This window comes from Porites lutea, chromosome 7, assembly GCF_958299795.1.
Source record: "Porites lutea chromosome 7, jaPorLute2.1, whole genome shotgun sequence".
Taxonomy (NCBI): Eukaryota; Metazoa; Cnidaria; class Anthozoa; order Scleractinia; family Poritidae; genus Porites; species Porites lutea.
The window spans coordinates 16,097,345-16,118,937 of NC_133207.1; the positions used below are offsets into that span (position 1 = coordinate 16,097,345).

Sequence of the window (21,593 nt, forward strand, 5' to 3'; positions counted from 1 at the left end):
GTGGAAACGGACGCAACTACTCCCAACATTATTAGACCAACAATGTTGGGAGTTATTGCGTCCGTGTTGGCAGTAGTGTGTAAACGGATCCAACAATGTTGGGACCTGCAGTGTACCCTGGGAAGGATACAATCCATAAGAATTTGTAAACTCCAAGGAGACCATGTGTAATGTGCGTGCGTGGGCCCAACAGGGGAGTTTAAGCATTGGTGTTTTTGAGCAACGCACACTAACCGGAAGTGAGCCTTTTTCTCTTTCAATATCCTTTGACGCTACCAAATTTGTATGGCTAAGTGTCTTTACTCTTATAGAGACGATTTGCGCGAGAATTTGTTCAAAATCACGGCCGAGGAGTGCAAAAAGTCAACTTCCGGTTGACGCTCGTCGCTCTAAAACGTCGTTGCTTAAACTCCCTAATGGAGGAACTGTGCAAACAGATCCAACGTTGTTGCGCTACGCCGGTAACAGAAAAAAAGAAATATTGGGAGTTGTTGGATGAAACGTTTGACCAGTAGAGACCTTTAGATTTAGGGACTAGGACAACTACGAGTACTGACGAGATTTGACTTAAATTTTTTTCGCGTATTCTCAAAATATAGACTCCCCGGAAAGCTTCATTTTACAATTTTCACTAGAAAAGTTAGCACTGTTACCTTTAGTGAAGGAGGTTACACCTTCCCCCGATCGCAAAAAGATAAAATTTCTAACATTTTATAACTTGTTCCGCCACTACGACATTCTCGCTAAAACTCGTAGTAGAGTGACGACGGCTACCACTTTTCCCGCCAAAATGACGCTGGTTCACGCGTGAGCACTACACAGTACTGAGAAAATCTCGTACTCGTTGTCGTACTCGTCTTAGAATGTATAAAAGCTCTCTAGCCTTCAAACTTTGCGCAACAACTCCAAACAGCACGCAACAACATGCAGAAGGGTTTGCAAACGGACGTAACATGTAATATCCAACAATGTTGCGTCCGTTTGCTTAAGGCTTAACAAGTTTAGCTATATACCATCTTGGTTTAACAAAAGACTTTTTTCTTACTCCATCATAGCGCCTTTCATCGACTCTCTCTTATCTCGTCACGAGTTGCGTCTTTTTGCCATCTTCCTTTTGATAGTGACTGGCGGAGACTGTTGATTCGCTCATCAATTGCTTCTAATGTAAGGCCCTGTCAATATGAAAGAGGAGACAGATAATGAGTTCAGGGCTTCTCTTATCATCTCGAGAAAAGAAGGACTTCCTGCAGATACATCGAGTAACCGCTATAAGGCCCTGTGCAAACGGACGAAACGTTGTTGGCCAACAACTCCCAACAACACGCTTCAACATGCAACAAGGTGTGCAACCGGACCCAACATGTAACATCTAACAACGTTAGGAGTTGTTGGCCGACAATGTTGCGTCCGTTTGCACGGATCTTAAGTTGTAAAAATCTTATGGCACGATACCTGAGTAAAATCAGCTCTCTCCGCATTTCTTGAATTGTTTCCATGTCTGATAGTATGAGCCTGAAAAGAAAAAGCAGAGTCATACTTTTCTCTTCCCATTTTGAAACAGAGCGCAGTACAATTTCATTTCCAGAGTTTTGGATGTCAAAAACTATAATTTGGATTTTAGGTTTTCCTGCTACCTTAATTAGCCTTTACCAAGGCATCCTATCCTTGTGTTTTAAATGCTTTTAGGTTTCAATTTCGAGACAGCAATTCTGATTTCTACCCTAACCCTTACCAAATTTGCTTTTGCAAAGAGAAATCTGTAAGATGGAGGGTTGTATTTTGAGTGACGTCGCAGAAAAACCCAAAATCCTTAAAAAGTTTTGGCATCTTAGGTCCCGTGTTAGCTGTAACAGGCTTGGAAATAATTTTTCTTTTTACAAATGACATATGTCTGACCAGGTCACCAATTAAAACCAGAAAAGTTGTCGCGACATACATCATTATATGGGCTTTTAATTTTTCTGAGTTTTATGCAAATCCTCCACTAAAAAATGAAACTCTTTAGTATTTGATCTGTCCAATCATCATGTCTGAACGAAAGTAGAATTTCGTCGGACAAGGGTAAATTTTGGTTGCAGATTGTCCGACCGCTACTGATGGCTGGTATTTTGGTATTTGTAGCTTTGCTTCTGACTCGCCCCGGTCGCCTCTTTTTGGATCGCACGCAGAGGACAGAACGAGGGAAGCGTGATCGAAGGGAACGCGAGAAGTGTGATCGAAGGGAACGCGAGAGTTATGGGTACATCCCCTCCTGCTTAGTGCTTTTGGTCAGCGGGTGTATCATCAAAAGAAACCGCTTCTCAACGGTACTTTCCGGTATGGTAAATCTTACAAGTTATTTTCTTTACATGGTAGTTCTATGTATAATGCGCTATTGACTAAGAGTGGGGTCAAGATGGCTGGATATAATTATTGGCAAGTTCTTTTGCGCATTTTTATGGAACGAGACGAAGGCAATAATAGTAATAATAAGTAAAAAAGAACGAGCCCAATACCCAGTCTTGACCGGATAAGCTTGGTCAATAAAGGATTTATATATGACAAGAGAGATCATTCTCTCTTGTTTTTGACTAAAAGCGAACTTTTTCTTGCGGGACCAGCGCGGGAAATCACGCTCGGGCAAGACAGGCCCACACTCGGGTAGCCAACTAGAGCAAAGGATTCGTTTCACCTTGCCCGCTCGCGGATTCAGCCATAACATACAACTTACAGTAATATCTTACCTGATTCTGAGTGAAGTACTCCGGTGACAGTCCTTCAAGACGCAGAACCTTGAGCTCTAGATCAGCCAGTCTTTTATACACATCACTTGGAACAGGCCTCCCTGGAATTGATCACAAAAAATAGCGTTGAAACCGCACGGCTGAATGCGAAACGAAAACTAACTTATTCTTCCTAATGCCGTGTTCCGCGAAAGAAAGCAAAGGAAAGCAAGAGAGGAGAGATGACTAAGAACTCAAGCGAATAAATCTTTTTGAAATACAGGTATTTCGAGAAAGGTTGTCCGAAAAACTGTGCATGCGACAATCCCGAAAGGTAATATGGGATACGATCAATACACTGTTCCTGACACTGTAGCTGTGGAACCTACATTTTGTTTATTTCCTTTAGCACTCGCCGACATACGTCCATGGCCTCTCGTGTCATTCTTTCATATTTCTGTGAAGAACAGTCAACCCAAAACCACCCACAATACCTTTCGGGATTGTCGCGTGCACTTTTTCCAGCAACCTTTCTCGAAATAGCTGTAAATATAGCCACTGACTCCGTGACTTACGGCAGCTCCAGGCGGAGAATAAGTAGTAACCGATTTTATGTGTGAACAGAAAGCCTATCCGGTATCAGTGGTTTCCGCGCCGGTGCAAGAGCTATCCGGTACAGTGCGAACATAGCCTAATACTCTAAAGGGTAGTTTTAAGCTTGTATTTTCGTTTCAGAGGGGAGGGGGAGGTTTATTACAAATTACAATCCATCCAAAAAGAAATTAAAGAAGCATTAGTAAAACTCATGACCTACACTGGGTTATACAATACTCGAAAGGAAAGTTCTGAGCTTGTTTATGAGAGGAGGGGGGGGGGGGGGGAGGGGTACATTGTTAACTCTCTCTAAGACGTCACGTTTGGGACCCTAAGTGCCCGTGGTAGAGAGATGTCCGTTTGATGGAGTCCAATTTATCCAATAAAGTGAGCAAGGAAAGGCAGGTACCAACTCTAGGTGTCCATTCTACAGAGGTGTCAGTCTTATAGAGAGTCAAATAAAGTGAGTAAAGAAAGGCAGGGACCAACTCTCCATCTATAATATTGTGATTGCTACATAAGTTCAGTAACATCTGTAAACCTGAAGAAGGCTGGTATGGCCAGCCGAAATATTGTTATAAAAAACAATACACGTTGTTTTAAATCAGCTGTGAAGTAGTCTTTGGACTTCTCGGTCTTGGTCCTTTATATTTTGGCTGATTAGATCTCTTTTCTAGAGATCCAACGTTTACAACTAGCAGGATCTTCGTCCACGGTTTTTGCAGTTAATTTAATCCTTTATTATTCAGTCTTAAAGACCGTCCGTTAAGAGAGAGTTGGAAGTAATGTGGGAGAAAGAACTGGAAGCGCGGCGGAGACACGCGTGTCTCACTCCGAGGGAGGTACTCCCTATAATGGCCTACTCGGGGAGGCCAGTGGCGGATCCAGATCCTGAGATAAGGTTAGGGGGCCCGGCCTCAAAAAAAATTTGTTTCGGCCCTTCGGGCCTCATTTTGGTCTAAAAATAGGGGGGGGGGGGGGGGGGCGTTCCCGAGGGGCGGAAAAAAAAGTTTTGAGGCCGGCCTCCCCCCCACTATCTCAGGGTCTGGATGACCGCACCCCCCCTTTATTTTATCTGAAGGTCTGGATCTGCCACTGGAGGCCCCGCCCTAAAAGGGTACCTATTTCAAGCTTCAAAGGGTAGGAATTTCACTAGCTGAATTATATGAAAGGGAAGGGAAAACTGTCAATCCGGACTGTAAAATTCCATAGAGATCGACCCAAAAAGGACTAACAGAAGCAGTTAATGTCTTTAATGGCTGTGAAAAAGTCGAGAAAACGTTCTGGGTTTGTGATTTATAAATTATTCATATTTAGGAGACAGTGCATTTACAGCAATTAAAAAGGATGTTTTGAGTTGTAAACTACGATAGGTATGTGAAAAGGATACCATTGGTCAGAACAGAGGAAACTGTAGCATTAAGCAGGAAAACGTAAGTATATACACCGTACTTCTCTTTTGAATACCACTTTTATTTCGACGTTTTGTTAGGTCATCATATTCTGGTACTATCCTTGTGATGACATTTAGCCTGAATTTCAGACGATTACTTCCGAGTCGGTTTTACTCCCTCAGGCTATATGACTCTAGGACTCGCGCCTTCAACATCCGACAGCGATGTTCTCAAACGGGGCATTCTCTAGTGATTGTCCGAAGGGTATTCAACAAAGTTTTATTCGGGGAGGCTCCGGCCCGAGGTCCAACCCCTTATCCTTTTAATATACCATTTCTGAGAGAAAAGGTACCCCTTTAGTATACCTTCTCTTGACAAATGGTACCCCTTACATACCTACTTTAGAAATTCCCATCCCTCTTAACGAAAAAAAGGGCGGGGGCATTAATTCGAGCATTTACGGTGTTATTCATACACGTTCATAGTCTGTTTCTTTCGAATTTTATCAACACTTTTGTCACGTTTTGTAAACTCCAAGCCATTTCCAAGTCGAAAGCAAAATATCATGAATACAGATAATTTTTGTAAAAAAATAAAAAGTTGTAAAAATAATAAAATGAATAGTCGCAAAAATGGTTCGAATTTCCCTTAAAACCCATGCCGAGCTTCAACGTAGGACGGATCCAAATGTCTTAAAATATGATAATTATGCGAAGGCCAAGTTGACGTAATGAGTGTTCTTTGTTCTCTTCAGAACCAATCAAAATATTTCTACGTTTCCTAAGAGGTCCGCTTTCACATTACAAAACCGTCGCCTGACCCTTTGAAAGCAAAACATTTGAATAGCAATTTCGCGCTAGTAAGTTTGTGAAAAACAGTGAGTAACATGTCTGGAAGAGGAAAGGGAGGAAAAGGTCTGGGAAAAGGAGGTGCTAAGCGCCACAGAAAGATCCTTCGTGACAACATCCAAGGCATAACCAAGCCAGCTATCCGTCGTCTTGCTCGCCGTGGCGGTGTCAAGCGTATCTCGGGCCTCATCTACGAAGAAACCCGTGGTGTTCTAAAAGTATTCTTGGAGAACGTTATCCGTGACGCTGTGACTTACACCGAGCATGCCAAGAGAAAGACAGTGACCGCCATGGACGTGGTCTACGCTCTCAAACGCCAGGGACGTACTCTGTACGGTTTCGGCGGCTAGAGGGACCGTCTGTAGACTTTTAAAACGGCTCCTTTAGGAGCCACCATATCTCTCGAAAGTGTATGACCAACTCAGTTCATGTTGTTATTTACATACCCCATCTACAATCATAAAATTTGTTTCTCGGCGACGGAATAATTTAGTCTAATTGTTTCAGCTAGCACAAAAAGATGTCCGTCTATTTATCTCGTTTCTTACCCCCACCCCACCAAACAATACACAGACGATCAAATCTTCCTTTTCTCAACTACAAAAGTCTGGTTGACGCATGGAGACTCGTGATACCCATTACACAGATTTTCATGAGAAAAATCACGAGAAAATGTTAACAGTGACTTCGAAATACAAAGGAATGGGCCATGACACATAGCACTGAATGGCGGAAGCAGAAAGGAACTGGGCAAAGGTCATTCTGTTATGTGCACCAATAGTAGCCAAGGATTTTCGATCCGCATACTAATTGATCCGAGAGCTTCTTTCTTATAAATACCGGCCATGATTGAAAAACTTCACACAAAATCTTTGAAATGGCACCAAAGGTAGCTGGTAAGAAAGGCGAGAAAAGGGCTGGCAAGGCTAAAGCTACGACGGAAGGAAAGACTAAGAGACGAGGAAAGCGAAAGGAAAGCTATGCCATTTACATTTACAAAGTCTTGAAGCAAGTTCACCCTGACACAGGGATTTCAAGTAAAGCTATGGGCATCATGAACTCTTTTGTGAACGATATTTTCGAGCGAATAGCGACGGAAGCTTCCAGACTGGCACACTACAACAAGAAGTCAACAATAAGTTCACGAGAAATCCAGACCGCCATAAGACTACTTCTGCCCGGCGAGCTGGCTAAACACGCTGTCAGTGAAGGAACAAAGGCAGTGACCAAGTACACCAGCAGCAAATAAACACAAAAACTTTCTTCGATGATCGACACTGAGCAAGCTGTCACGGACCTTTTAACAAATACCAAGACAGCAATTTTTAGGGTTAATAACACTTGGCATAGCCGAAGACTTGTTGAGTTTTACTTTCAGCTGTTTGTGTGTATGTGCACGTACGTTTGTAAATATAGTCGGTTTCAGAATTAATTTATAGTCTTACCTCAGGTCTTTACTAGTACGCTAAAATCTCAAAAATCAAAAGTTGTTGCATATGCTTCAATCTGTATTTTTAGGATTTAAATACCGCTGCCTTTTTTTGTTGAATATGCTCAGATGTCACTTAGAGATTTTTAGAATTAAAATATCTTTGTTCATAAAAAAGTGTGAGAAACAGCGGTTACCTGTGCTAACATGCCAGTCTGAGGGGTCGTGCCATTATGTTCAACTCGCAAATTAAACAGGCATTTGCGCCAAAAGTTAAACTAAAATCCGCTTAAAGTGACACTCAAAACTATGACAGCTTACCATCAATGTGTATGGAAATTTCGGTGAGAACCTTCCGACAAATGGTACTGCAGTGATTTTGTGATAAATAGTTCTGGTGAGTCCTGGGACTCCTCTTGTGAAAAATCACGACTCCCAGGTCAGAACCAATGAATTCCAGTAAAAAAAAAGTCAAAATTGAAAATACTTGGGCCTTTATGTAACCAGACAGTTAATCTGAAGAGAGACTTTAAAACTCTGTATACAGTATACTGAAATTAAAATATAGTCCTTCTTTTTAAAGCAGAACAAAGGCTAAGCGAAATATGCACTGTTAAACAACAGCCATAATAATTGCCACAGAAATTACACAAATAGGATGTTTCTACAAACACACATGTTCAGATCGATCTTTGTGCCCTTCAATTTTTGCATCCTACAGGACGTATGCCACAAATTATTTTACATCTTTGGGTTTTTATGCGTCAGGGACGCAGACGTAAAATCACTGGTACTGGTAATTTTATTGCACCAGAAACAGGAATGGGGTTGAGTCTTGCTATTTACAAAAACTGATACATTTTTCACTTTTTCCCAAGGCCTCGTGAACCATGCGAATTCTCATTCTCTTCCAGGCTGCAGGTGTTCAAAAGGTGGATAATGCTAATCCAAAATTAGTAAAATCCAGCTAGTGGTTGATTAACAATGCTGTGTTCTGATTGGTTGAGCTACTACTAGGCTATATCTTATAGCCCACTTGTAGCAAAAAGCGCCGGCTTTGAAAACTAAAACAATGGCGGCTGAATCGTGTTTTGCTAGCTAAAGTTGTTTTGTCTCGATATTTTTGACCAACTAGTTGGATTTTACTAAAACAATATTATTCCTCTCGCGCTCATGGCCTCTGAGTCGATAGCGGCCGCTATGGACTCAGAGCCCATTCAGGCTTGAGGAATAATATTGTTAAATAGACATCTATCCGCGGGATAAACACTTGGTTTCCATAACACTAATCTGCTTGATTGTGATTTATCTGGTGGATAGGACTATTTATTTAGTGTTTGGACAACTGGGGCCAGATGAGTGGCTTTACCTGGCTTGTATCCAAGATGAGTTTCGATGTTTCGAAGACGTTCTTCTACTCCAGGGCAAGACTTTGTTTCTAGTTGAGGAGATGTACGAGTTGAAATCTCGGGTCCTAGCGCTTGAGCCTCTGATGTAGTACTAGTGTTATCTACTTTGGTCACTGTGAAAATATCATTTTGGACTTCAGTTAGTATCAATAACTATTATAGTGGAATGGCATTACAGTCGACTCTCTCTAAACGGACACCTATAAGACAGACACCTCCCTAAAACGGACACCTAGAGTTGGTCCCTGCCTTTCGTTACTCCCTCTATTTGACTCTCTATAAGACGCACATCTCTCTAAGACGGACACTTACTGCTGGTCCCAAAGGTGTCCATCTTAGAGGGAGTTGACTGTAGTGCACTTAGGTGCCCCAGTGACATGTACTTTCAGGGACCACTCAGTGATAAACAGATAATGAAATAAACAAAATGTAACGTGACTAAAAACTCCATCTGGTAAGCGGGTTAGAGGAAAAGTCTGCTATGTGACATCAAAATATTTCAAGTGCTCATCAACAATTTGCTAATAAAATTTAGGTTGTTCAGTCTACTGCAATGATCGTGTTCACAGATTTTTAATTTGGAGCTTTTACGAGAAGCAGGAGCTGGTAATCCAGCTAGCACAGCACACTCGTTACCAGAAAAAGGGCCCTCACCTTCACAAGTCTAATGCATATTACACTGGCCTTTTCTAGATTGTTATGCAAGGCTCTTTTCTCTCTATAGAGTGGGAACAACATGAGAAAAGTTCACAAACCTTTGATGTGACTTTTCTGCCCAAGTCTGTGTACAAATACTGCATCTGTTCGTGCACATCTAAATTCTGTCAATGTAGCAAGTTGATAAAAAGAAATGTTCATCGCTTGTTGCATGTTTTAGAAAAATAAATGGCATCTTGGGATTATAGCAAGGGTATGTCTAGCTTGATCACGGAATTCAGATAGAGGGGACGGTGCAAAGGAGAATAAACTAGGAATATATGCTGTTATCCACTGTCTCAATGCCCACAACAGGATAGAGTTTGTACAATGGAGAGAAAATGAAATTCCTCAACTCTTCCAGAGTATAAAGCTAAAAATTTCAGGACCTAGAATTTGAAAATTTTACTGCTTAATTTAATTTGTTCACCACAATGTGCCCAATTCACTTGCAAATCTCCCAAAATGCAACTTGTTTGCCCCCCAAATTTTGCATAAGCATTGTTTTCAATTTCTCTTGGGACAGATGTAATACCCAGGAGAAATGAGAAACAAAGATTATGCAAAATTTGGGGGGGCAAACAAGTTTCATTTTGGGAGATGTGCAAATGACAAATAATAATTATGTAACCTACAAGTAAGTTGAAGGTAATATACCTTACACAGAGCAGTAGACTAGGAGGAAGCTGTTAAAATTTTCTAGATTTTGAGTTAATTGGGTTCTAATTAACAAATCAACGACAATTTTCCATGGTCTACACTCTTATAGACCATAGAAATGACGTCATAAAATGTTCAAAACTCAAGTCGCACCACGAGCCACAGACGATATTTATTATTCCAGCCTGAATCTTTGTTACCAAAGGACTATCACACAAATGTAGAGAGAATAAGTTTGACACCATGATTCTAAGGCAGCAAAATTTCTGGATCTCTTGAAACAGTTTTTCTTAACAGAGACAGCCAATTGTATTGTCAAGCGATGGAAGGAAAGTATGGGCTATTGTTGTTGTTACTACAGTGCAATTAAAAAAAAAAAAAATTTAAACTTGAAAAGGGAAACTCTGGTAGTTATAGTAAAATAATTCTTAAATTATGAGCAAATGGCCAATAAATATTAGAAATAAAGTCCATTGATGTTCTTACCATTACTATTTTCCATATCTAAAATATTACAAAATTCTCTCTTATTCAGCAAGTCCACTTCTACTCTTTTTCGTTGAATAAAAGCTGAAATTCTTCTGTCGATCTAGATGGAAAACCATTACCAGTAAGTCACCAACTATATAATATAATAATTTATTTGCCAATAATTTTCATCTGGAATACATGTATTTCTTTAACGGTAACCTTTAACCTTCATGGTGTCAGATTATGCTAACCTCAGCTTTTCCAGCTTTAACTTGAATAAGTGATTCATCCAGTTCTGTGATATCATTAGAAACTGCAAAATATGATATTATATTCTTTTTAAGGCAAGGTTTAGCCTGCAAATACAATCTCTTTCCTCACTCCTTGCCACTAGAGACATCACATGGAAGAGATGTCTTCAATTTGCCCCCCAAAATTTGATACCGATGATGTGAATCAATGTTTATATAATTATCCGGTAGCCACGAGATCACAGATGTAAAATTGTTCAAGTTTACATTTCTCATGGACTATTATCTAAAGTTTCACCAAAAGTTCTTTGCAACAAGCTGTAGCATGAACTCAAATGCTTCTTGTAAATAAGATAGTTTATGTTTCATGAAAAATGACTGTTTTTTTTAGGGAAGATGTTGATTGTCAAAATCTTTACAGATACTCACTGGGTACAGCAAAGCAGGTTAATGGCAGAAACACAAATACCCCTCTACAAAGGTCTTAAATATTACCACTCAATGTGTTCTGTTGTTCATCCAACTTTAATTTTTTAGCTGGTGGGTCTGCCAATTCAACAACCAACTCTTGTGTACTTGCAACACTTTTGTCCTGAAAGAGTATTTCAAGTCTTAGGTCATTATTACAGTACAGGGATCTAGGATCTCAATAATTTACAACAAAAAAAATATTATGATCAGAAATAAAGTATAATTTAATTTATCATCCCTGACAGTTAGGATCAAACAAAGGTATTTAAAATGTACCAGTCACTTCCAAAGCCACTTATCCATCCCTTGGGGCATTTGAATTTTTTGAAAAATTTTAGTCAAATTCCCTGGTATGTTGGCAATTTAGATGGTCAAATGCCCAGCCAGCTAGTGCTTCAAAAAGCGTCAAATCACCCACCCATCAGGTAACAGGCTGGCAGGCCTCATTTTCGGTCAAATTCCCCACTGTATGGAGCTTAACTCCGGTCAAATTCCCAGGGTATAAGGAGGCGGGGATGGGAACTTTTGGAATTGACTGGTACATAATTTTGATGCAGAGGCTCAATAATTAGCTCATCCTCCATATAAAATCCTGTAGCAACCACAAATGACACAAATAAAGAAGAACAAAAAAGGTCAACACTTTACAGCCCAGCAAAACAGATATAAATGAAGAAAAAAGTTATTAATGTGTATTTTCAGAAAATTTCCATACTCCCCCGCACAAGGGACTGAAAATTCAGGAGGAGGGGGGCTCAGAGACCAAAAAATTAAAGAAATACATGAAGCTTACTTATTGTAATTTCCAGAGGGGTAGAAAGGGGGGGTGGGGTCTTAGAAAAAATTTTTCCATGGGCCTGGTAGGAGGGACACTGTTTTAAAGTATGATGACAGTCATCATAGTATGATTCAATCCAGATGGAATTAGTCCTTAATTTAATCCAGTTTCACATAGAATCAGACTCCTCAGAACAGGATGGCACTTTCCATAGCCACCACAAAGTAGAATTGACTGAATTCTGACCCACAAAGAGCCTTACACATCTATCGACTTAGTTTATCTTCTGCCTTCAAGAAATTAAGCAGCGATTACCTGAAATAACCGTATGTCTTCTACTAGTTCAGAAAGATGCTTTAAAATAGCACCCTCGTCAACTTGTGTTGTGAGAAGTCTATCATGGTAGAAGCTGAATTTTACAAGATCTGCTGGTAAAGAAAGCTGAAGCAAAAGAGCAAATCGTTTCCTGTTATTGACATGTTGTAGATATAGCTGCAAATAGCTAATGAATGATCACCTTCTGAAGAAAGCCCTCAAATAAAGTTAGAATCTGCACAAGAATATTTTGCTCCATGTTTGATTTGATTCCGTTGATTTCTCGGATTGTAATGAAATTCTCCTTACATTGCCAGGCTACCAAGTCAATTGCGCGGTCGCTCAGGTTGCATGCTGTTTGGAGCAAAATGTTTTACCATGTGAGTTGTTCATTCAATATTTCTCTTGAAATCTTCACATTAAGAGTAAAGTCGTCGATGAAATACTTTCGTTTACTGATTATTTTTCTTCTTTAGATATCCCTGGAGCACGAAATCTTGCTTCATCCGCGATATTTTGGACCAAATTTGCTACAAACAGTGAAGCAGAAGCTTTTCACCGAAGTTGAAGGAACTTGTAGTGGAAAGTGAGGACTGAAGAGTTATTTGTTACTTTACGGATAGAACACTTAAATTATGTTTACTATTATTCTTTCTTTTGCTTAAACGTTAAACTGTACTAGATGAAGTTGTTTGTGGTGGCAGACTTATAGATCCTTATATTATTAAGCGGCTTTGCAATTTTTCGTCCGTTATTTATGATGCATGTGTTGCTTGATTTTTTTTTAGTTTTCTTGGTAGGGGTACTTTAATGGTAGATCGTCCGTTTTGTGCTCCCTGAACAATTATTTCGTTCTGTGTAAAACTGGAACTTTGGACAACAGAACTTTAATTGTGTTAAATCTTTTGCTTATGATAATTTGTTAGGTATGGATTTATCATTGCTGTTACCACAATTGACAACATAGGAGTTGGTCATATTCAACCTGGAAGAGGATTTGTTGTCTATCCTGTTAAATACAAGGTAAAAACTCCAATTCTCCTATCAGGGTAGTGTAGCTAGCCGGCAAAAGCAGCTGTCTCTCCTTGCTCTTCGCTGCCTGGGACATTTTGCTAAGAGAAACATATGCATCTCAGCAACAGAAATTCCATACTGATGACATAAATTAGTGTCTACTTAATGAATCCATTAGTTACGGAGTTCTGAATGTAAAATTGTTCCATTTTATGTTTCTCCTGATCGATTTTGGTAAAGTTTTGTGTTTCTCTTCGAACAGGCTCCAGCAAAACTTAAAATACTCCTTCTACAGAAGAATTCATTCCATGAATATTGACTCTTTTTTTTATAGGTTTATTGTGTTTGCATTTGACATTTTGTCTTTTTGACTTTTTGTCTGTCATTCCTAAACAGTATCTAGAACAATATAACTACTGTGTCAACCAGTCAGAGCTCCTGACCAGATTCCTTACAGATTTTACATCATCAGTATGGAATTTCTGTTGCTGAGGTGCAGACGTCTCTCCTGGCAAAACATCCCTAGCGGCAAGGAGCAGGGAGAGACAGCTGTTTTCACAGGCTATGGCGTAGCCTGCATGCAGACATCTCCTGTTTCACAAAGGAAATAGGAGACGTCTGCATGCAGGAGTCTAGAGTAGAGTGGAGAGTGATGAGAATCTAGAACAAAATTTGTCAAAAAAAAAACAACAAAACAAACAAAATAACCAGCTAATTAATTGTATTTAGAGAGGGCGACTTTTGACAGTTTCAACTGATTAACCTTCTATAGCCCTCTATTATTGTCCCCAACTTATTGGAGACACTTTCCAGATCAAACTGGAATTTTGAGCAACTGTCTTAATTCATTTTTGTTCCAAACTCTTCTTGAGTCATTTGTATGAGAGGGTTGTGTTATCTGCTCCTGCCACTTCATTACTTGGAAATCACCAATCTTAAATTTTATTTCTGTGGGCCTTGAAACGTTCATAGACCTCTGAAGTAGATGGATGGCATCATGTATTTTGGTAGGAACATTTAAAATGAATCACTGTCCCTCCCATGATCTTCACGGTCATCACATTTATTGTGAGACAAAGCTGCATCTTCTGTGATCTTCTTGTAAGAGTGACAAGAGCTTTTGAGATAACCAACTGCACAGGAAATTGAAAAATTATAACGAATCAGAGACAGGTAAACCTGACCAAAAAGGTTTTTGAATTAACCTTGGAGTTCTATATTTTTTATTATCACCATCTGGCAATTATTTTACAGGCCATTGTTTTCAGACCATTCAAGGGAGAAGTTTTAGATGCTGTAGTTACACAAGTGAACAAGGTATGCTAGTAAAATTGAAGGAAATTTGTTACTCTCTGCTTTTGACAATGTGTAAATCAAATGGGTAACAATTTTTATGTGTGAAGACTTGAACATCTGTCATTTCTGCATTATTTTGACACTTTTTAGGTTGGGTTGTTTACTGATATTGGTCCTCTCTCTTGTTTTGTATCAAGACACGTAAGTATTTCTTGACTGCATTTATTTATTTTGTAAAATGGTAAATACTTGTTTTGCGCATGTGGCTGTCCTTATAAGAATTGGATAAAATCATTAGGGATGGACCCTTAGAAAAGTGAGGAGGAATGAACAAAAAAAATTGGTACATGAAATATTCTTGTAAAATAACATGCATACACCTGGAACTGGCAGAAAGAGTACATTCAAGCTGAGAGAAAAGCATGGACACATAGCAAACACCAAAAAATGTTCAATTCATGCAAAGCAAATATTCCTCGCCCCCTCTTTACTTTTCTCGAATGGTCTGTTCCTTCGGGTACCATGCAAGAAACACTTTCAATCAGTGACTTTCAGTCTATACACCATTAAAATTTGTTATACTTCTTATTTTTAGTCCATACCCTCTGACATGGAGTTTGATCCAAACTCCAATCCACCCTGTTACAAGACACAAGATGAGGTATGATGAATTTTAGCTTTATCAATGTGTGCACTCGTAAAATGTGTTCAAGAGCTATACCACAGGGGCACCCAACGGCAAACTTCGGGAAAATATCTGTTCAGAAGACGATTTGAGAACTAGAATTTTCGGAACATTTGTTGTAAAATTTCTTGCTTGCCTCCCTCTCCTAGGATTTTAGAACATCTACAAAATGGTATAATTACCCATTTTAAACGGATATTTACCCTAAAAAAGGCCACCTAGAATTTTCGGGAGCCTTTTCCTGGCTGAAATTTTTGGAAAAGGTAAGTTTTGATACCTATAATTTTCGGATCACTAGACTTTCAGCTAGGAAATCCGAACAGATGAAAAGTTTTTAGGGAATAAAAATATGCCTATATCTACCGTTTAAATACTAAAATACGTTCAACAATGCTATGTTAAGTGGTTTTGAACTATATTCTCTTTGGGTGCCCCTGATACCAGTGCTTATTTTGAGCTCTTGTCACCTCCTTTGCATAAGTAACTGTTATTGTTGCATTGTTGCAACTTTGTTCTTCAGGACATTGTCATACAGCAAGATGATGAGATACGTCTTAGAATTGTGGGAACTAGAGTTGATGCTAATGATATCGTGAGTACAACAGTTTACTTGCTGGTGGTACATGTAATTGTAAACCAAACTACATATCTGGCCATGTCCTCCTTCGCTTCATAACTGCACACCTTAGTCCAGATTCCTTTGTGTGTGTGTGTTTTTTAAGGTGATTCCCTGGTTTTGCACTGCGCATCTCTTACTGCGCATAACAAGATGGCCTCTGTAAAAAAGAGCATGTGAAGTTATATTATTAAAATGAAGTTGACCGAAGAGAAACGCTATTGCAATTTTTGCTTGCGGTTGTATCTTGCCGAGGTAAGACTCAATGTGGTGGGAATGTGCATAACGTAAGCAGTACGCGTGTTGCTGAGTTCGACTTCCTCACGGAGAACCTCGATAATGGATGTTTAATTTGTGCTTATTCACTTTGATTTTCATTTAAACGCTTTCTTTATCACATTGTGTCCTAAATGTGATATCTCGATGTAAATTCTGTAAAAACGGATTTTTTAATACTTTCTTCCCCCTTTCGCATACATTCTGTTTTGAAACTCGCCCCAGTCCTCTCTCAAAAATCAAGGAAAATGCATTTGGTGCGCACTTTCTGCAGCTGTACCGCAAAAACGAGTATGGTGACCCCCACTTTTTATTTCATGATTTTAATAAGGACAGCGCTTCCTCTTGGTGAGAAAAAAAATTGGCACAAATCTATGTTCACTTTTTTGGCAATTTTACTAAATTGTACGGATTGAGCTATCACATGTCGAATAGCGCGTGTCCAATTTAATTCTACTTTGGAGCGTAAAGTAAAAAAAAGGGCATTAAAAGGCATTTTTCTGGTACGTAAGTGGATAAACAAGACATTAAAGTCAAATTCTGTACGATACCACATGCATCATTGAAAAAATCTTTCCTTTTTGTCTAGTTTCGGGCTGCGCGCGGCTTTTGTCAAAGGGTCCAAAATAGCCGTATTTGTCAGCATTGTGACGTCAAAACGAGCACGGTGACCCCCACTTTTTATTACCTTTTTATCATCTTCTTGACTTGTTACATCAGTGTACCAAGTTTCATGTACAATCTATGTTAGGTTCTTTTACTAGGGAATCACCTTAATATTTCAATGTTATGACTGAATATTGCACATAGCTGTAGAATTGTTGTTTCTCTTGCCTCTGACCAACCCCATAACATAATTTTTATCTATTTTCCCTGACTTTCCCTACCCTGACTTTTGTTAACTTTCCATCTCCCATCCCCCCCCTCAAAAAAAAATACCTGGTGTAAGGCAGACAGTGAAGGAACCAGCACAAGGTGTCTGCTATAAAAGGGAGTCAGTGAAAAGAACAGACCAACCCTAGGTGCCTATTTTAGACGGGTGTACATCTTTAAGAGGTGACGAGTGTTCTTACCAGGATTTTCCACCCTGGGGTCCACAGGAACCATAGAGAAGCTAAAAGGGTGTCACGAGGGAGAAAAACAGGTCACAATTTTTAGATTCAGTTAACTCAACGTTTAACTCACAGGTCTGTGTTTGAGTAAATACCTTGTACTTTCTTAGATGATAAATATCCACTTTTTACATACAGTTACCCTAATGATTTGATTGAACGCCTAGGGTGCTTATTTACTTTTGTTACCTCAGGGCAGGCCCCTTATTTGAGACAGGGTGCCTATGCGGAACAGGGCACTTATTTCTTTTTTTGAGAAACAACCAAATGCTCAAAACAAAAGTTTAATATTTATTGAAAAGGAACAATAACAGAAACTGTTTAACAGTAGCAAATGTATGACGAATAATGTTGAGTTGACATGAGAGAATTTTAATCTATTTCTACACTGATAGCTTTGACAATGTCTCTTACTGTCATCAATACTGTAAAAAATAAAAGCTTTCTAGTGTGGTAACTTGGACATCCAATTCGTTAATCCCGTCAAAAGGATCCTTGTCGTGTGAAAATAAAATATGTAATGGACTTGTCCCTGGATTCTTCCTTGCCAGAATGACCAGCTGAGCAATGACCACAGCTTTTGAAGAAGAGATCATTCACTTGAAGAATTTATGCACTCACATAGACATAGTAGTTGAGAAACTCAGACAAAGACCTCTGTTTTTCAAATGTGGCATTGCCGTTCATTTGTGAGCAATTAATGGAAGATGAAGATCGGTTGATATGTACTTGTACTCGGTATTGTAGTATTAGAATAGGGATGCTAATAAAAATGGGGGCGCTTATTAACAAAAACACATTCGAAGGGGGGTAGTTATTTGAAATGGGGCGCTTATTGGAAGGAGGGCGCTAAATCGAATCATTACAGTAACTCAACGTTTTACAGCTCTGAGTTAGAGTAAAGATGCCATAACCAATTAAATTTTGGCTTATATTATAAGGAAATGTATGTATTCGTATTGATGTATTGTATGTTTTGATCTATATTTTTTAGTCTCTTGACTCAAGTGAATTTGTTAATTTTTATCATCTTGCAGTTTGCTATTGGATCACTTATGGATGACTATTTAGGTAAGAGCTGTTTGGCAGACATACAATGTACATTTATCAGTGCAGCTATGTTATTTGCCAAGCAAGCAAAGTATGAAGTATTGATCCTCTCAAATGTAAATTTATTTTTCATTATTTCATATTCATTTGGTTGCTGTTAAAATGAAGGATCAGATTGTCAGCTCTTTAGGAAATGGCTGATGTTTCTTAGGCATATGAACCCAGAATTAGATTGACAAGCCGAGCGATTTTACGAACGAAACCCACATCAACATCACCAAATTTAGCTAGATTATTTGTATTTTATTGTCCCACATACACTTGGAATGAGTGGCAACCCAAGAAATATTTGTTTTGTTTTTTCTAACATTGCACTTCAAAGCAAATGCCATCAGATTGAATTAAAAAAGTATTTTCCTGCCTATTGCATCCAAGCTGACACAAACATCAGTGCTGACATGTACATGCATCTGTGTTACATCTGTGTTTGTCACTTTAAGGCCACTTGGGATACCTATCTTTGAATAAATTCATAAGGCAAAATTTTGCATGTGCTACTTCTTTTAAAACGTTTATATCTCGGCTTAAAGGTGATTTAGTTAAAATTGTAGAGAGACATTGTGGAATTGATGGAAGTTTAGGACGGTTGCTTTTTATTACTCAAAAGTAGATCGCACTTTATGGCAATGCTTTAAGCCACAGTTATACCAAATTGGGAAATTGTGATTTTGTGTCCAAGTTTACGGAAAGAATAGAAGATGACACTCTGCGATTTTATTTATAAATTATTGGTCAAAACCTCTAGTGTGTCTTGTATAGAGCAGATTTTACAATATTGAACATTTGCAAGCAAGATATAATATTGCTTAAATGAGCAAAATCTGCCATCCCTGAAATTAACACCTTATATCTTTTTATAAAAGCACTCATTTAGAATTCTGCTTTGTACATGACACACTACTGTCTACCAAGTTTACCTCTCTGCGGTACCAGCTCGTGAAGTTTTCTATCTGCACTGAATTCTTGGACACAAAATTGTCAGAAAAGTCAAATTTTGAGACTCCCAAATAAAGCATGAGTTCCAAGCAAGATATGTTATAAATTGTGGTAATTATGGTTAATTGCAATCCATCTGTTAATTCTGTTTACAATCTGCAACGTTTTCAAGGATTTTTGAGGCAAAAAAAAAACGTATCTGTACAAAGAGTTTTGGTATTAAATTTGGTTGAAATTTCTGAAGATTTTCTTATTTTTATTGATTCAAAAATCACTGAAACAAGGTTCACCCCCTTTCAGCCTCAGTTTTTTGCTCTGAATAAACATTTTGTCAGCAGTATCTGTGCCACATGTGCACATGCACACTTTAAAATTATGTGCTCATCTTTTATTCAGTTATGAATATATCGTAAACCTGTTGATAGTCATTGTATTTCATGCATATGCTTTAAATAAATGCATAACAATTAGCCCAAGGTGTCCCCTGCTACCTTAATATAGTTCTGGCCTCGACTGTACTTGTAAAAGTAAGGGGGAAGAGGTAGGGGGTTGGGGGATGGCCCACAACTGTTTTTAAAATATTTTAAAATATTTTAGTCCCTGATACAACCACCTTTCACTGGACCTGAAATGTACCTGATGCCTGAAATGTATTGATGCCTGAAGTGGATGGGAGTAGATATACAAGTGTTTGTTTTCAGACTTCAATCCTGTCTTAACTCTCTAGGCATTGAAATCTGTAAAGGCTAAAACATATTGTGAATTTTTGCTGGCGATCAAGTAAACTAACTTATTTGTTTCTTTTGTTGCAGGACTTGTCAGTTAATGAGAGGATATTTTCTTTAAAGTTTTCTAAAAGAGGCTTTGGCAAACAAGTAACATAAAACCAACATCTCACATTTTTTGACTCAAAGTTTAGACAGAAGTTTGTCCAGAAGCTTGCTGGATCTTAGGTCCTTTCTGGCTGTTTTGAATTATGAATACACAGTCAACTCCTTTAAGTGTCTGCCTCATAGAAAGTCAAACAAAATGACTGCAGAGTGGCAGGAACTATATAGGCGACTGTCCATTTTAGGGGAGTTTCTGTTTAGAGACTTAAGTGTCCACAAACGAAATTAAACCTCTGGTTAAATCTGTCTGCAAGTCAGCACTAAAATCCTGGGCCACCACCTGTTTACCCGTGGATTTGAGTATGGGCCATGATTGGCCTGTTGAAAAAGCCATGGTTGATTTGCCAGTCGGGTTGAAGAAAAATCTGAAATGCAGTTCTGCTAATTAAATTTTGTTGAGTCTGTTTAGAATTCAGAACAAGGATCTTGGTGCTGCTTTTTAGACATTACTTGCCGACTAGCCAGGGTTAGATTACGTCTGTGACACAGGCTATAGAAATCAGGACTCTCCATAGTGTTTCAAGTTGTTGGGTATATGCAATGAGTAGAAGGAGCTAGAAAGTTTAGCCTCAGAAAACAGTCGACATTTGGTGACGCTACCTCTGGTTTCCCCAACAAATGACATCTTAAAAACGAGCGTAGAAATTCCATACTGATGATGTGTCACTACCCAGATCTGGGTAGTGCTTCTGATTGGTTGAATAGAATTTTCTTTGCGGCACGACCAATTAGAATGACTAACAAGATCTGAGTAGTGACGCATCATCAGTATCAAATGGAATTTCTGCGCTTGTTTCTCAGACATCATTTGGCGGGGAAAAGGTCAAAGGTCAGCTGTTTTCTCAGGCTACTTAAAGATTATTTCTACCCAGCATGATCATGCATTTCCTGGTCATTTTCACAGAGTTGCTATTGTTTTTTACTTCTTCAATATGGACTGTTTATCTAGAAATAATTAAAGCTATCACAATGATTATATATTCAAAACTTTTAATAATATTCCTTTGTTTGGTTTTGTACAATTTTTAACTTAATCATAACTATAATAAAATTCTTAAATCTGATTGGCTATCAACTGCCCTGATCTCAGCCTAAATAGGACAGTTAAATAGGACAGTACGCGTCATGCCTAAGTAATTGGACAGTACGCGCCATCATGCGCGCGCTTAAATGTCTTTTTTTTTTCACTGCTAGCAAAAAAATCTCGGAATTTCTCGTGTTTTGATTTTAAAAAACAGCCTAATATATCACAAATTTTGTTAAAGTTATGATTAATTGGTAACAGAACTTCGTGTCGTCCAATTCTGTCTGTAATCATACTCGTGATTAAAAAAATCGGACTCCTGCATTACAGAAGGAATTGGACTCCACTCAGTCCTGTTACCATTACTTATACACTTTTAATTTGCAAAATACAGTACAGTGCATGATTACCCAAGTGACAATTCACTGACATACAGACATCTTGAGCAAGCCTCCAGGCTAATATTTATAAGTGTACATATGATGTTTTTTTGGCTTGTATTGCAGGTCAGTCCTTCTCTCTTATTAAAAAATTAAATTTACAAAACAATTTACATTACTTTTCACTGAGTCATTTTCTAAAATTTTCTTTAAAAAATTGATCAATCCTTCCGTAT

The 21,593-nt window shown here is 38.6% G+C and overlaps 2 protein-coding genes across 2 annotated transcripts in view; one reads left to right on the forward strand and one right to left on the reverse strand.

Annotated features, from left to right (window-relative positions):
• LOC140944507 (MAP3K12-binding inhibitory protein 1-like) overlaps positions 1-12,277 on the reverse strand; it is a 25,839-nt gene extending 13,562 nt beyond the window's left edge. The window contains exons 1-10 of the mRNA XM_073393633.1: positions 12,221-12,277; positions 12,019-12,144; positions 10,950-11,046; positions 10,455-10,516; positions 10,219-10,321; positions 9,132-9,197; positions 8,337-8,489; positions 2,724-2,824; positions 1,453-1,512; positions 1,046-1,172 (exon numbers count right to left, since the gene is read on the reverse strand). Of these exons, the coding sequence (XP_073249734.1) occupies positions 1,062-1,172; positions 1,453-1,512; positions 2,724-2,824; positions 8,337-8,489; positions 9,132-9,197; positions 10,219-10,321; positions 10,455-10,516; positions 10,950-11,046; positions 12,019-12,144; positions 12,221-12,277 (936 nt within the window). The 3' untranslated portion in view covers positions 1,046-1,061. The remainder of the gene's footprint in view (positions 1-1,045; positions 1,173-1,452; positions 1,513-2,723; positions 2,825-8,336; positions 8,490-9,131; positions 9,198-10,218; positions 10,322-10,454; positions 10,517-10,949; positions 11,047-12,018; positions 12,145-12,220) is intronic.
• Positions 12,278-12,358: 81 nt separating this feature from the next.
• LOC140942622 (DNA-directed RNA polymerase II subunit RPB7) lies at positions 12,359-21,526 on the forward strand. The gene is made up of 9 exons (XM_073391551.1): positions 12,359-12,398; positions 12,495-12,604; positions 12,945-13,041; positions 14,287-14,349; positions 14,479-14,529; positions 14,924-14,989; positions 15,534-15,605; positions 18,055-18,088; positions 19,876-21,526. The coding sequence occupies exons 1-9, from the start codon at positions 12,387-12,389 to the stop codon at positions 19,887-19,889; spliced, it is 519 nt and encodes a 172-aa protein (XP_073247652.1). The 5' UTR covers positions 12,359-12,386; the 3' UTR covers positions 19,890-21,526.
• The last annotated feature ends 67 nt before the right edge of the window (positions 21,527-21,593 follow it).

Bases quoted from the DNA above. Each gene is read 5' to 3' on its own strand.
- LOC140942622 (XM_073391551.1), top strand. The intron at 14,350-14,478 runs GTATGCTAGTAA...GACACTTTTTAG, and splicing joins TAGTTACACAAGTGAACAAG to GTTGGGTTGTTTACTGATAT. The intron at 15,606-18,054 runs GTGAGTACAACA...ATCATCTTGCAG, and splicing joins GAGTTGATGCTAATGATATC to TTTGCTATTGGATCACTTAT.